A 15,967-nucleotide genomic window follows, 5' to 3' on the forward strand; every position below is an offset into this window, starting at 1 on the left:
GGCACAGACAGTCTCCCGCAGCCGGAATCGAACCCTGGTCCCTGACGCTATGAGACAATAGTGCTAACCGCTGTGCCGCACGAGGCAGCAGTGCTAATCACTGTCCCGCATCAGGCAGCAGTGCTAATCGCTGTGCCGCATGAGGCAGCAGTGCTAATCGCTGAGCCGCATGAGGCAGCAGTGCTAATCACTGTGCCGCATGAGGCAGCAGTGCTAACCGCTGTGCCGCCGTGCCACACAAGAGGTTTGATGTACCATCAATTGGACTCGAGACACGATTAAGATCCGAACTGTGGCTTTAATCAGCTAGTTGTTAGCCCGGTGGGCGACTACAGAGTAAGGCTGACCGCTGGGAACTCTGGGGCCTCGATAACTCCTTCCTTAAGGAGCCTCTGGACCTCGGACCCGATGAAGGTCCGGTCCTGGGCACTGTATCGTCTGCTACTAGTGGCGACAGGTTTACAATCTGGGGTGAGATTAGCAAACAAGGAAGGGGGGTCCACTTTGAGGAACGCGAGGCTGCAAACAGTAAGAGGGGGAATAGGGCCGCCGAATTGAAAGGTCAAGATCTGCAGGTTGCACTGGAAATCCAGGCCCAAGAGTGCCGGAGCGCATAGACGGGGGAGGATGAGGAGTTTGAAGTTTTTGAAGACCCTCCCCTGGACCGTGAGGTCCGCTATGCAGCACCCGGTGATTTGGACGAAGTGCGAACCCGAGACAATTCAATCTTATGCTTAACTGGATGGATGGGGAGCGCGCAGCGTCTTACCGTGTCGGGGTGGGCAAAACTTTCCGTGCTCCCGGAGTCCAGCAGGCATCCCGTTTTGTGTCCGTTGAGCTGGACCGTTGTCGTAGTCTTGGCAAGCGTGCGTGGTCGCGACTGGTCGGGTTTGATGGAAGCAAGTCGTGGTGAGAGTTCCAGATCCTCCTCAGTGGCCGAGTAATCGCTGGCAGGGCCTTCCGTGTTGGCCCAAGATGGCGGTGCCCAGGACCCGCACGTGGAGTCGGGGTCCCAAGATGGGGTCCCAAGATGGCGGCGGCCAGGTCCCGCACGTGGAGCCGGGGCCCCAAGATGGCGGCGCCCATGGCCCGCACATAGCGTCCAGGGCCCAAGATGGCGGCGCCCGTGGGAACCCTGTGGCGGCTGGGGGCAGTGTCAGCGGCGTCTGCGGGCCAGTCGGGACAGCTGGGAGCGAGGGTCGGGAGGACCGTGGGGCCGTTGCGGGGGCCGGTAGGCGGGCCAGAGAGGTTGGTGCGCGGCGCTGGGCCCTAGGGGGGGGATCCGCGGTCGCTGCGCGGAACAGCAGCGACCGACTTGGTCTGGCAGACCACCGCGTAGGGGATGCCGTGCGTATACTTCGTTGACCGGCCGGAGAAAGTGTCCTTTGAGGATCACCATGGCCGCATCATAATCGATTTTGTCCTCAATCATTGAGTATATCGCTGTGCTCACGCATGAGTGGAGGATGTGAAGTTTCTGCTGATGTGGAGTTGCATGCAGGCCAGATCAGGTCAGGACGACAATTTTCCTTCCCTCAAGAGCATTAATGAACCCGATGGGTTTTTATGACAATCGTTTCAGTCACCGTCATTTTGAATGGGAAGAAGGCGCAAAGGGCCAAGTTGCCTACTCCTAGTTTCTATGTGTCCTTTAGTCATGAGACATTACATAAAAATAGGGAAGTCCTGCTAAAATGACACAAGGCATTGGTTAAACCACACCTGGAGTACTGTGAACAGTTTAGGTCTCCTTATCTAAGGAAAGATATACTGACATTGGAGGCAGTGCAGAGAAGGCTCACTCGGTTTATCCCGAGTATCGAGGGATTTTCATTAAAGGAGCGGTTGAGTTAATTGGGCCTATTGACAGATAAGAGCTTTTGCGAGATGGTCTCTGCCATTGAGGAGTATTTGAGATTTAATAGGAATGAATAGATTTCCCCTTCCACATTATGGGAGGCATTCTAGGTGGTGTTTAGAGGGGAGATTATTTATTTCAAGGCGCACAAGGAGAAGGGTGAAGGAGGAAAGAGACAGAGATTGGCAGACGCCATCTTTGGAGGTGGACTGTCAATATTCGATCTATCAGACGCTGGAATTACTGGCTCGTAGGAAGAAATTGCAGGAATTTAAGCTGCTCTCAACAGATTTACGAGCATGGGGAAAAGGCTAGTCGCTTGTTGGCGCACCAGTTGAGGCGACAAATGGCCTCCCGGGAAATTGCGCAGGTCAGGGATGTTGGGGGTGGGCTGGTTTCTGCCCGCCCATGGTTCATGAGGCGTTTTATGGGAATCTTCATGAATCAGGGCCCCCTAACGAAGGGTCCTCAATATTAAGAGTTTTTGGACGGTTTCGATATTCCGGTGGTGAGCTCCTCTGACTTTGGAGGAAATGGAGCGTTGGATTTTGATGGAGTCGGGGAAGGCTCCGGGACGAGACGTGTTTCCAATTGAATTTTACAAAAGGTTTGTCAGGTTACTGGCCCCAGTGCTGCTAGGGATATTTAAGGATTCTATGGATCGGGGGATGTTGTGACCATGAAGCTACTTGAGAGGTTTGGCTCCTTTTCGGGGTACAAATTGGGCCTGGGTAAAAGCGAATGCTTTCCATTGAATCTACTAAGAAGGGCAACACAGTAGCATAGTGGTTAGCACAATTGCTTCACAGCTCCAGGGTCCCAGGTTCGATTCCCAGCTTTGGTCATTGTCTGTGCGGAGCCTGCACGTTCTCACCATGTGTGCATGGGTTTCCTCCGGGTGCTCCGGTTTCCTCCCACAATCCAGAGATGTGCAGGTTAGGTGGATTGACCATGCTAAATTGCCCTTAGTGTCCAAAATTGCGCTTAGTATCGGGTGGGGTTATGGGGGATAGAGTGGAGGTGTGGGCTTGTGTAGGGTGCTCTATCCAAGAGCCGGCGCAGACACAATGGGCTGAATGGCTTCCTTCTGCACTGTAAATTCTATGATTCTATGAAAATTGAAAATCGCTTATTGTCACAAGTGGGCTTCAAATGAAGTTACTGTGAAACGCCCCTAGTCGCCACATTCCGGCACCTGTTCGGGGAGGCTGGTACGGGAATTGAACCGTGCTGCCTTGGTCTGCTTTAAAAGCCAGCTATTTAGCCCAGTGTGCTAGACCAGCCCCTGAGAGGAGCCGACCTGGGAAAGTTGCCTTTTTCACTTGGCCAAGTCCAGTTTTCATTATCTGGGAGTCCGGGTGGCCCATGACTGGGCTTCGCTACAGAAGGTAAATTTTGGGGACCTGATTAAAGTGGTGAAGGAGGAAGAAAGAAATGGGATAACCTCCTGCTGACTTTGACAGGGAGAGTTCAGTCGGTCAAAAGAAATATCCTCCCAAGATTTCTATTTTTGTTTCAGTTTTCTTTTCAAAATCTTTATTTGCAGGAGTCAATAAGATGATCTTGTCATATTTGGGCAGACAGGGCCCCGCGGGTCCATAGAGGCGTTTTACAAAGGGATAGATAGTCAGGGGGACAAGCGTTGCCCGAACTGTTATACTACTATTGGCAATGAACATTGAAAAGGCAGGGGTGGTGTAGAGGGACAGAGTCTACGTGGGGGCGGATGGAGACAAATGACTGCAAAGATACCAATTTGAGAGTCTTGGTCATGGCTCCCCTTCCGTTTCCTCCGATGATAGGGACTGCCAATCCAGTGGTGGTAGCAGCTTTGCCAATATGGGGACAGTTTAGACAGCACTTTACACTGGGTGCTATGTCAGCATTGGCCTCAATTTGTGAAAACCATCGTTTTGTGCTGGCGGTTTTGGATTCATCCTTCGGAGCTTGGAAGGGTGAGAGTGGTTTGGTGACTCGTTTGTTGGTGGTAAGTTCACTAGTTTTGAGGAGTGGCTGGAGAAGTTTCACTCCCAAGAGGTAACCAGTTTTGGTACTACGAGGTGCAAGATTTTGCGCGCAAAGAGATCACTGCCTTCTCTTTCCCCCCCCCGCCCTCGTTGATGTAGAGGAGCGGTGGGTATTGGAGACCTATGGTTGGCTGAGGAGTGTGGAGCGAGTCAACTCTATATAGTCAACTCTACCCACTTGTGTGCTAAGCCTAGCCTGATTAAATTCAAGGTGGTGCATACAGCACATTTGACTAGAGCATGAATGAGTGGGTTGTTCTCAGATGTAGAGTGTAGGTGCGAGCGATGCTCTAGGGGCCCACGCACCACACGCATGTTCTGGTACTGCACTAAGCCCGTGAACTTCTGGTTCTCCTTCAGCACCATGTCAAGAATTCTTGGGGTTGATTTGGAACCAAGCCCTTTGGTAGCTATTTTTGGGATCTCAGACTTGGGATCAAGAAGAAGGATGTTCGTGCCTTCGCTCCCTTAATAGAGTGAAGGAGACTTTTGTTTGTTTGGAAGTCTTCAGCCCTGCCCAGTGCTGCGGCATGGTTAAGTGACCTGATGGAGTTTTATACTTGGGAAAAAAATCAAGAATGTAACAAGAGAATCGGCAGAAAGGTTCGACCTGAGATGGCAGCCGTTTAGTTCCTATTTCAGGGAATTGGTCACCTAGGGACCCTCCATTCCCCTACTGAGATCCCGATTTCACCTACGGAAGCAGGCCAGTTACATCATAACTGTTTGGCGGCTAGCGCAGATCTAATTTTTGGCCTTTTCCTCTATTCACTGGCCTCACTTCATTTGAGCGAAAGCGTAATAAGGCCGGAAGATCGCGCCCTAAGAGCGAGATTCTCTGCAAATGCGGAGAGTTGTAAAGGCTGCCGTGAAACTGGCCGTGTTTCACGGCAGCCTTCACGCCTGTTCCCGGGACCCGATTCTCTCCCCCCCCCCCCTCCCCCCCAATCGGGGCTAGGAGCGGGACCCCGGGAATCACAGCGTCGCGGCCTTAACGACGGTCGTTAAGGCCGCCAAGATGACGCACGGCTGGCGTCTGTATGACGTCAGCCGCGCATGCGCAGGTTGGAACCGGCTCCAACCCGCGCAAGCGCGGCTGACGTCATCACGCCATTGACGGAACCCGCGCATGCGCGGTTCCGCATTTCTCCACCGCCGCACGACAAAATGTGGCGGCTTGATCTTGTCGGGCGGCGGAGGGGAAATAGTGCGTCCCTTTTGGATGCAGGCCCTACGATCGGTGGGCACCGATCGTGGGCCTGTCCCCTCCCGAGCACAACGGTGGTGCTCCCGCCCCAAACGGGCCTCTGGATGCCCCAGGTGTGTTTGCTGCCATGAAAAAACGGGCGTAAAGGCTCGGCCCATCGGCCGCGGAGAATCGCCGTTTTTCGTGATGTGGGTCGGGCGAGGGGGGGGGAGAATAGCGGGAGGGCGCAAAAAATGTCAGGAGGCCCTTCTGCTATTGTCCCAACCGGCGTGGGCAGCGGAGAATCGCGCCCTAAGTGTTGACGCCGGGACAGGTTTAATGGACTTGCATGATAGGAAAACTGGCATCGCACCTGGACCAATTCAGCGACCATCGCGGTCCTAGCACCGGCGCCACGTGGAACACAGTCAATTCCAATGAGAAATGGTGCTGGATTCGCGATTGACACTCAGGAGGCTGACAAGCTGCAGTCGCATATACATACTTCATTCCCTACATACTGTGGTGATCACAAGTTAACTAGATGCAATACAACTGAGCAAACACTAGAGGGGGCACGGGAGAGCCATATAAATAGACGGGGACAGGAAGTGAGGACACACTTCACTGAGGGCAGAACTTGGAGCAACACAGATACACCCACATCAGCTAGGAACACTGAAGGTAACCTTAGGAAACAGCTCTGAAGAGTGAACGAACTTACAATAAAGCATCTTCTCCACATTTGAGACTACGAGCTTTATTAAGACACGAGTAACAACACACATACCACCCCAGCCAACAAGATAGCAGTAAGGAGAGCGGCCTCGAGATTCACGGAACACCGAGCTTGAGACCCTCCTGGACACCATAAAGGAGAGCCGGGCCAGCCTGTAACCAGGCCCGGGGAGGAAGTTGCCGCCATTCACCATCGCAGGTGGCAGAGGCCGTACGTGCCACGAGCATCACAATCCGGACCGGCTCCCCGCAGGAGAAGGCCGGTCATAACCGCAGGGAGAAGACTGGAGGGGGGACCGCCAGCACCACGGTTTAGCCAGTGCTCACCGCTCTGGTGCCCAACCGCCCTCAGCTGGGGTGCGCCTCAAAAGAGGCTGGGAATCGTCATGTGACAGGATGAAGACATTGGACACACGTGCATGATGTGCATCTGTCGGTCAAACGCCAGCTGTACGTACATTGAGTGGAACCCCTTTCGGTTTGTGTGGAGCGCCCTATCTTCTGCAAGTGCTCATAGGGTGATATTCATCCTGTCGATCAATCCCTGGACACGGGGCATCTCAGCGATTGCGGCGAACCCTGCTACCCGGGCATCCAGGTGGGCTCAGTCCACATTGAAGTGGATGTATTGTGCCAACTGGGCATATAGGGCCTCCGTGTCGATGCAGATGCACCTGTGCACTGATCTCTCTGAGATCCCAGACAGCTACCCACTCGGTGCCTGGATGGCGACCGTTAACTTGACGTCCCCATTCACGGTGCCAGGGGCACCATGATCTGGCAGATATGTCGCCCTGCTCAGCCCAAGTCTTCGGCATGCCCGATCTGGCAGGTCCTCGAATGACAGGCGCTCCCAGTACACACGAGGCCGCATGCGGCGTCTCCTCGGCCTGTTGGGCGGCCGGCTCTCCATCCTCACCGTCTGCTCCTCTGGGGCAGGCTCCGCTGCTGCTGCAGCTTCCTCCTCCTCGAGCAGCTCCACCCTAGGCTGCACCCCCCCCCCCCCCCCCCCCCCCCCGGGTTGGGTCTACTTTTATTTTGTTTGTTCATGGTTCATAAGACTATAAGACATAGGAGCAGAATCAGGCCACTCGACCCATCGAGTCTGCTCTGCCATTCAATCATGGCCGATATTTTTCTCATCCCCATTCTCCTGCCATCTCCCCATAACCCCTGATCCCCTTATTAATCAAGAACCTATCTATCTCTGTCTTAAAGACACTCAGTGATTTGGCCTCTACAACCTTCTGCGGCAAAGAGTTCCACAGATTCACCACCCTCTGGCTGAAGAAATTCCTCCTCATCTCAGTTTTAAAGGATCATCCCTTTAGTCTGAGATTGTGTCGCCTTGTTCTAGTTTTTCCTACAAGTGGAAACATCCTCTCCACGACCACTTTATCCAGGCCTCGCAGTATCCTGTAAGTTTCAGTAAGATCCCCCCTCATCCTTCTGAACTCCCGAGTACAGACCCAGAATCCTCAACCGTTCCTCATACGACAAGTTCTTCATTTCAGGGATCATTCTAAGATCAGAAGTGGGGATGTTTGCGGACGACTGCACAATCTTCAGCACCATTCGCGACTCAGATAATGAAGCAGTCTATGTCCAAATGCAGCAAAACCTGGGCAATATCCAGGCTTGGGCTGACAAGTGGCAAGTTACATTCGTGCCACACAAGTGCCAGGCAATGACCATCTCCTGCAAGAGAGGATCGAACCATCGGCCAATGACAGTCAATGGCATTACCATCGCTGAATCCCCCACAATCAGCATCCTGGGGGTTTCCATTGAACAGAAACTGAACTGGACTAGCCACATTAATACTGTGGAAGCCAGGGCAGGACAAAGGCTAGGAATCCTGCGGTGAGTAACTCACCTCCTGAACCCCGCCCCCCAAAGCTTGCCCACCATCTACAAAGCACAAGTCAGGACTGTGATGGAATACTCTCCACTTGCCTGGATGAATGCAGCTCCAACACTCAAGAAGCTTGGCACGATCCAGGACAAAGCAGCCCCGCTTAATTGCACCTCCTTCCACAACATTCACTCCCTCCACCACCGACGACCAGTGACAGCCGTGTGTACCACCTACAAGAGGCACTGCAGGAACTCACCAAGTTTCTTTCGACAGCACCTTTCAAATCCACGACCACTAACATTTAGAAGGACAAGAGCAGCAGATTCCTGGGAACCCCACCACCTGGAATCACTCACCACCCCAACTTGGAAATATATCACCGTTCCTTCACTATCACTGGGTCAAAATTCTGGATCTCCCTCCCTAACAGCATAGTGAGTGTACCTACACCTGAAGGACTGCAGCGGTTCAAGAAGGCAACTCACAGCCACCTTCTGAAGGGCAACTAGGGATGGGCAATAAATGCTGGCCTAACCAGCAATGCTCACATCCCGTAAATTAATTTTTAAGAATTCAGAAATCCTCCCTCTCCCACCGTATCATCTGTCACTTGTCCTTAAGTTTTGTTACATCTGTCTTTCAATCACTCCTTGCTCCCATTAATCACTGACCTATTCTGTTCAATCCCCTCCTATACAGTATATAATCCAACACATTTCTTCTTTCTTCAGCTCCGAACAAGAGTCAAAACTGTTTTCTCTCTAATAATAATCTTTATTAGTGTCACAAGTAGGCTTACATTAACGCTGCAACAAAGTTACTGTGAAAATCCCCTGGTCGCCACACTCCGGCACCTTCGGGTACACTGAGATGGATTTCAGAATGTCCGTCTACCTGCAGATGGTGCTCGAACTGTTTGTGCCTCCGATTCCAGCATCTGCAATATTTTGCTTCAGTTAAGTGTAAACGTAGGAAAACATGGCAGCCAATTTGTGCACAGCAAGATCCCACTAACAATTGCAAAACGTAAAATTCCAGACCGCACACCATCCTGACTTGGAATTATATCACTGTTCCTTAACTGTGGCTGGGTCAAAACTCCACCCTTACTGCGCCATGAGTATTCTTGCAAAATACGGACTGCAGTGGTTCAAGAAAACAACACACCGCCACCTTCTCAAAGGAATTGAGGGATAGGAAATAAATGTTACCCTGGTGAAAGTCCAACTCGCAAAGGAAGAAGCTGGACGCAGCCTGTCTTCAGCACAAGTTTATTCACAAAACCCAGTATAACAGAAATGCAGAATACTTTTCCTTTATATATAGTTCTCCCACATTGCTGGAAACTGGATCATATCTATATATACATATGTATGTATCCGTGTCTTAACCTTCCTCAGTTAGTACCAGCTGCTCTTATTCACAACTGGAGCATGCACTCAATTCTCACAGTATTTGCAATATTAACAATGAATGCTGGCCTAGCCAACAACAGCCACATCGCATGAATGAATAAATACAATGAATTGGAACACTAATGGTTATTTTGATGGACTTGCTCGTGTTCTAATGCCAGTGCTTTGCTTTGTGTATTGTAAGGTCACTTAGCATCTTGTGTGACTATTGTTGGTTTCCTCTGACACAGAACAGAAATACAACCTTTTAGAATTTTATCCTTAATCCTATTTTTTATTTTTAAACTGGACTTTTCTGCTGAACACAGAAAGTTACAATGGTTGGCCCTCTGTCTGGAAATTAGCCCCCAGCGGCTATCAGAACAAAAGTATTTTCTTCTCAGTTTTGGAAATGTCGCACCTTGTTACGCCGGAGGAACTTCTAACAGACCACCTGACTGTACGCACCAATTCCAAAGGAGCGATAGGAATGTAATTTGATAAGCCAACCTTGCTATCAGTCCATGAGTCTGTTGAGACAATGGCTTCCCAAACACCAGGATTCTCCATTTCAGGGACGGCGCGATTCTCAGTCCTCGTTGCTCTCCCACTCGAGTGAAGCGAGGCTGGTGATTTGCAGGAGAGAAGCGAGAACTGTGCTAGGGACCAAACAGTTTGTGATGCAATCGGCCTGCTCCCGTATGTGAAATCGGGATCTCGCTGTAACGTGGTGAGAAACCAGTTATCATCACTTAAGCCCTATTTCTGTACAATTAACGAGAGCCACCCCATATCCAACAGCCTCCCGTCATTAACCAGCCACCCTGCAAGTGGTCACGCTGGCGCCGATTAGTACAGCAGGGGTTCTGGTGGCTGGCATGGGTACGCTCTGCGACCCCTGTGCTGCACCCTCCTGTGGAGCCCACTGTGGGTCTCCTCCTTGGTTGGGGAGTTGGTGGGCACAGTGCGCCACCTACTGGCACCATGTTTGGTGGCATGCTTGTGGGCAAGGCCCACAGATGGGGCTGAGCCAGGGGGGTGGACACCTGTTCGGATCGTAGCTGTGGTGTGCTGTGGGTCTTTTGTGCGGTGCACCATTATGTCTACTTGTCTGGAGCAGGATGGATGGGGACAAGGGTGCAGTGGGCAAGCAGGAGTGGCTTGGCAACAGCTAGTAGACCTGCAGGGTGGGCTAGCTGAGGGTGTCACTGGCGGGGCATCTGCCCTGTGAGTGGCAGTGTGCCAAGGAGGATGCCGACGCCTACAGTACACGCATACGCCGGTTGAGGCGAGCTGCATGGCTCCCCTACTCCCCCTGCTGTGGGGCAATGCCTCGGATTGGTGCACTGAAGTGTGCCAATACCTGGTGGGCCATGGGCTGTGCTGGGGCACGCCCATCCCATTGATGTGCTGGCTGGAGTCTAGGTTCCTGCGGGGGAGGACTCAGATTTTCAACTTGGGGAGACAATAGTATTGCTGGGTGGAGCCAAGGGATGCAGAGAAACATTTTTGAAAAGCTTTGGAGAAGAGTTAAAGTCTGATCTGTCTGACACAGGGTCCTCAAATCTCTCTCAGTAGGATAATTACAACAATTATGGGCAGCGCGGTAGCATGGTGGTTAGCATAAATGCTTCACAGCTCCAGGGTCCCAGGTTCGGTTCCCGGCTGGGTCACTGTCTGTGTGGAGTCTGCACGTCCTCCCCGTGTGTGTGGGTTTCCTCCGGGTGCTCCGGTTTCCTCCCACAGTCCAAAGATGTGCGGGTTAGGTGGATTGGCCATGCTAAATTGCCCGTAGTGTCCTAAAAAGTAGGGTTAATGGGGGGGGTTGTTGGGTTACGGGTATAGGGTGGATACGTGGGTTTGAGTAGGGTGATCATTGCTCGGCACAACATCGAGGGCCGAAGGGCCTGTTCTGTGCTGTACTGTTATATGTTCTAAGAGTAATACTATTTAAAGCAGAGCAGTCTGGTCTGAGGACAAGGAAGAAGCAGAACCAATCTTTTGAAGATATTCAGCCAGAGTCTGAAGGAGTTCTAACAGTGGCCAAATCAGTTTTATAAAGCAAGTTTTGCTCTATGCCATGCTGATTTTAAGATGGATTGAGAGCTGTATGTTTATTTTCTTGTTGTTTTGTTTAATGGGGAGTTGAGTAGGAGTGTGCTTTTTTTCGGCTGTGGAATTAAAGAATTTAATATTGCATTCCTAATAAAGTTTTGGTTTAAAAATACCAAATCCCTATTCGTGCAATCACTCCTGGAGCGAATCATTCTTTCAGCACAGTCTGACAAATAAACTATAATATTGTGGTTTCAGTCCAGTATTCTAGCCATTGTTGGGGTCTGATCTGTGATCGTAATACTACACATTAAACATATCAAGGGTGAAGAGCTTATAGAACATAGAACAGTACAGCACAGAATAGGCCCTTCGGCCGTCGATGTTGTGCCGAGCCATGATCACCCTACTCAAACCCACGTATCCACCCTATAGCCGTAACCCAACAACCCCTTAACCTTACTTTTTTAGGAAACTACGGGCAATTTAGCATGGCCAATCCACCTAACCCGCACATCTTTGGACTGTGGGAGGAAACCGGAGCACCCGGAGGAAACCCACGCACACACGGGGAGGACGTGCAGACTCCGCACAAACAGTGACCCAGCAGGGAATCGAACCTGGAACCCTGGCGCTGTGAAGCCACTTGTGCTACCATGCTGCCCCAAACTTATAGTGAAGTTTGGAGCTTCGGATGACCAAGAGAAACTGTAACATGAAGTTAGGATTACCCTACTGACTGTTCAGTCAAAACCATGCCTGCAGATCCATTACATTTGTTGAACAGAAGACAACAATCCGAAGAAATAATAGAATGTTTTTTATTTTAGTAAAGGGATAAAATGGCAGCCTTCAGAAAAGTATACACTACCTCTATATTGACTAGCCAAATCAATAATAAAAATAAATTATCAACATATATAGATTTAACTATTCACATGTGATTAGGAAGTGTTTTGCCTCTACACCCCCACTTCCCCAAGGCGACAGGTGATTTGCAACTTGTCAGTACCATTACCTGTCAATATCATTTAACTGCAGAGGTGATCAAGTTAAATATTTTATGACTGGAGTTTAAGTACAGTAGTTCTTTGGAGTGGTTGTTTGGACTGCTTTTTTGGAGTCCTGTGCTGTCTATCTGCATGCACACAATTTAAGCTCTGTTCATTGGTGAATTGTTCTGAGTCAAGTTAGCTAACATGCAGGTTTTCTAACATCAACTTCACTTGGCATTTTCTCTGTCACATCTTGCTTACCATAAAAGGAAACTCTGGATAGTTGGTCAGGTAGTAACCTCATGCCCCCTGTACACCCATCTCACCGACTGGCAGGAATTTTCCATTCTGAAATCTAAGTTGGGTGTGGAAGTGGGAGGGATTTCTGCTGCGGAGTAAGATGGCTGACAACAGCATCTCCAACAGTGCAGCATTCCTCGACTGTGCTCTAATCCCTGACTCAGAACAGAGACTGTGGTTGGCACAGTGACCTGTGGTATAACTGACCTTGCCCTGCACCTGTTTCACCAACTTTCTTCAGTAAGGTCTGAGTCTCATCTTCAGGTGGTTACAGACTCTCAAGTGGAACCCACAAATCTCTAATTCAGCGCTGAGAGTGCTATTACCGAGTCAAGGCTGACACTTTGGGGACACTTTTAACCAAACTCAAGGGCTGGGAAACTTACAGGATCCGGTAGAAACACTGATATCGCACCCTCCCAATACTGTATTAACTGTTCATTTCAATGGAGAGTAAAACTGGGTGGAAATAAAACCAACATTGCACCCAATTTGACTGACAGGATAGGTTAAAATGGTCCCCATTGGATGGAGTGTAATACCTGGTCAAGTGGGTTTCCCACCCAGCAAAACCTTTACATCATCAAAGAGGGGAAACATTTATCCTATCAACCTGAACTGACCAGCCCTCCTCCAACGGCACCTTCCAAATCCGTGACCTCCGCCGCCTGGAGAACAAGGGCAGCAGACACATGGGAACACCACAAGTTTCTTTCCACATCACACACCATCCTGATTTGGAAATATAATCGCTGTTCCTTCGTTGTTGCCAGGTCAAAATCCTGCAACTCCCTTACTACACCACATGGACTGTAGTGGTTCCAGAAGGCAGCTCATCACCACCTTCTCAAAAGGTAATGAAATGAAAATCGCTTGTTGTCACAAGTAGGCTTCAAATGAAGTTACTGTGAAAAGCCCCTAGTCGCCACATTCCGGCGTCTGTTCGGGGTTATTAGGGATGGGCAATAAATGCTGGCCTAGACAGCAATGGCGACATCCAGTGAACTAATTTTTTGAAACTGCAGACAAGAACTCGGGGAACAACATCCTGACTTGATGACACCACTCATTCATGCGGTTTTGTTTCCAGCTCGTGACCTGCAGTCCCTGCTCACAATCACTTCTGATGCCCTGCAAATGGGACATTGGAGAAAAGATAAATTTCAGACTATCTGTTGTGGGAAGATTACGACTATACACCCTATGTTATTTTTCCCTCTTGCAGCCATGCACTGCTTTGATGCCATAAGCAGCTATTCTTGATACCCCCATGTCCTTATCGTGAACTTATGATTCTTACTGGCTATACACGTTCCCGATCTTATCAATTTAAATATCAATCTCCAGCTACCTCAGTGTTTGTACCTGTCCGTGTTCAACCATCATCCACTGACCTCAATCTTTGTTTGGCATCCCCAGAAAATTGTGCATCTTTATTTCTATCTCAGTCTTTTATAAAAATCATTTCATATAAAATAATTTACAGTTGTATGTTGTAAATGTTGATACTCAAGCACTAACCTCCAGTCATATAAAATACAGCACTCTTGTATAGTTACCCATCTCAACAGATGACAGCCTCTTTGACTTTCAGTTATCTTTACACCCCCAATTCTAAAAATATATAAGCTGAGTTAGTCGGTGAAATATTACCCAATAAATTCATTCAACCCACCAGCTTTGTGACCACAGACCACTGCGCTGCAGTGAAGATTAAAAAGAGAACTACACAAACGGTCCCAACAGATATGTTTCAGCGTAAAAGCAGGCTTCACTCTATCCAAATTGAATTTGGCCCTCGTAAAGCGACAGTAGGAGTAGGATGGCCCAGCCGACAAGTAATCCCACGTTTTGCAGAAGGAAGAGAATCCAGGGATGTTGGCTCTTTGCTCGCATTAGCTCTGGAAGCTAAAGAAAAAGGGGAAATAAAATCAGAACTGTATTCCAAAACCTGGGGCGGGATTCTCCGACCCCCCGCCTTGTCGGAGAGTCGCCCGGGGCCGGAGTCAATCCCACCCCCGCCGTGTCCTGAATTCTCCGCCACCCGGGATTCGGCAGGGGTGGGAATCGCGCCGGTCGGCGGGCCCCCCGCGGCGATTCTCTGGCCCGCGATGGGCCGAAGTCTCGCCGCTGACAAGCCTCTGCCGCCGGCGGGAATCAAAACACCTACCTGACCGGCGGCGGGGCGGGCGCCAGGGTCCTGGGTGGGGGGGCCCCCACGGTGGCCTGGCTCGCGATCGAGGCCCACCGATCGGCGGGTGAGCCTGTGCCGTGGGGGCACTCTTTTTCTTCCGCCTTCGCCATGGTCTTCACCATGGCGGAGGCGAAAGAGACCCCCTCCCCTGCGCAGCGCCCGGATAACGTCAGCAGCTGCTGACGCTCCGGCGCATGCGCGGACTTACTCCAAAGGCCGTTGACGCCAGCCGGCGGAGCGGGACCCACTCCGGCACGGGCCTAGCCCCTCAATGTGAGGGCTTGGTCCCTAAAGGTGTGGAGACTTCCGCACTTTTGAGGCGGCCCAACGCCAGAGTGGTTCACGCCACTCCAATACGCCGGGACCCCCCGCCCCGCCGGGTAGGGGAGAATCCCGGCCACGGTTCTTGTCTCCATGCCTAACATCGTTATATTGTGGATTGCCATAGTTATATTGTGATTGTGGAAAGGGTTGGTTTAAGGGTTGACTATCGTTTCTCTATTCATTGTTCTCATTTTTATATCTGATAAATATAAGTATTTTTTTACCAGTGCATGCACTTTCAGTTCTCACATTTCTTAGGCGCTGTGTCACAATTTTTGTCATGTCTTGTAAAGATAAAAGTTGCCATAGTCTCAGATGACCATAGGCTGCTTTCCCCTTTGAGGGGGAGAGCTGACTGGTGATGATTTAACCTGAGGATCGCCAGACCTCAGGCGAGGGGCAAGGTTGAGAGGTAATACTCAAGTGGCACCTGGGTGCCTTATATTGTAACCACTCAAAACCTTGCAGTGCAGCTCTGGCAACAGTAGGTGTCACTGTTGTTCCCCCTCTCTGTCTCCCAGCTGACCTTGGCTCCCAGGACTAGGGGCCGGGCTGAGGAATCGCCGGTACGAGCGCGAATTGCGCCACGCCACCCCAACGCCAGAGAGATGGAGAATCGGCGCCGTCGGCGCGGCGCCGGACGGGGGCCCCTCTATGGGCACCGGAATGTGGCAACTAGGGGCTTTTCACAGTAACTTAATTTGAAGCCTACTTGTGACAATAAGCGATTTTCATTTCATTTCAATTCATTAATGCCTATACTATTGCAGTAAAACATCTTTATTCCTAGCACATCCACTGCTTCTCCCTAGTCAATTCTACTAGTTACATCTTCAAAAAATTCTGGTAGATTTATCAAGCGTGATTTCCCTTTCGTAAATCCATGCTAACTTTGATGACACCACTGCTTTCCAAATGCTGTGCTATGAAATCCTTGATAATGGAGTCCAGCAACTTCCCTACTACCGATGTTAGGCTCACTGGTCTATAGTTCCCAGTTTACTCTCTACCTCCCTTTTTGAATAGCCAGGTTACATT

General features: G+C 50.4%; 1 protein-coding gene across 3 annotated transcripts in view; it reads right to left on the minus strand.

Moving 5' to 3' along the window:
- Window positions 1-8,425: 8,425 nt before the first annotated feature.
- Window positions 8,426-15,967, minus strand: part of slc39a4 (solute carrier family 39 member 4) — a 53,533-nt gene continuing 45,991 nt past the window's right edge. For 2 of the 3 annotated variants that reach the window (XM_038798671.1, XM_038798673.1), the window contains one exon: window positions 11,924-14,319. In XM_038798671.1, the coding sequence (XP_038654599.1) occupies window positions 14,188-14,319 (132 nt within the window). In that variant the 3' untranslated portion in view covers window positions 11,924-14,187. Of the gene's footprint in view, window positions 8,605-11,923; window positions 14,320-15,967 lie in introns of those variants that run through there. The other variant, XM_038798672.1, reaches the window with a different exon arrangement.

The sequence above is a fragment of the Scyliorhinus canicula genome, chromosome 5 (assembly GCF_902713615.1).
Source record: "Scyliorhinus canicula chromosome 5, sScyCan1.1, whole genome shotgun sequence".
Classification (NCBI taxonomy): Eukaryota; Metazoa; Chordata; class Chondrichthyes; order Carcharhiniformes; family Scyliorhinidae; genus Scyliorhinus; species Scyliorhinus canicula.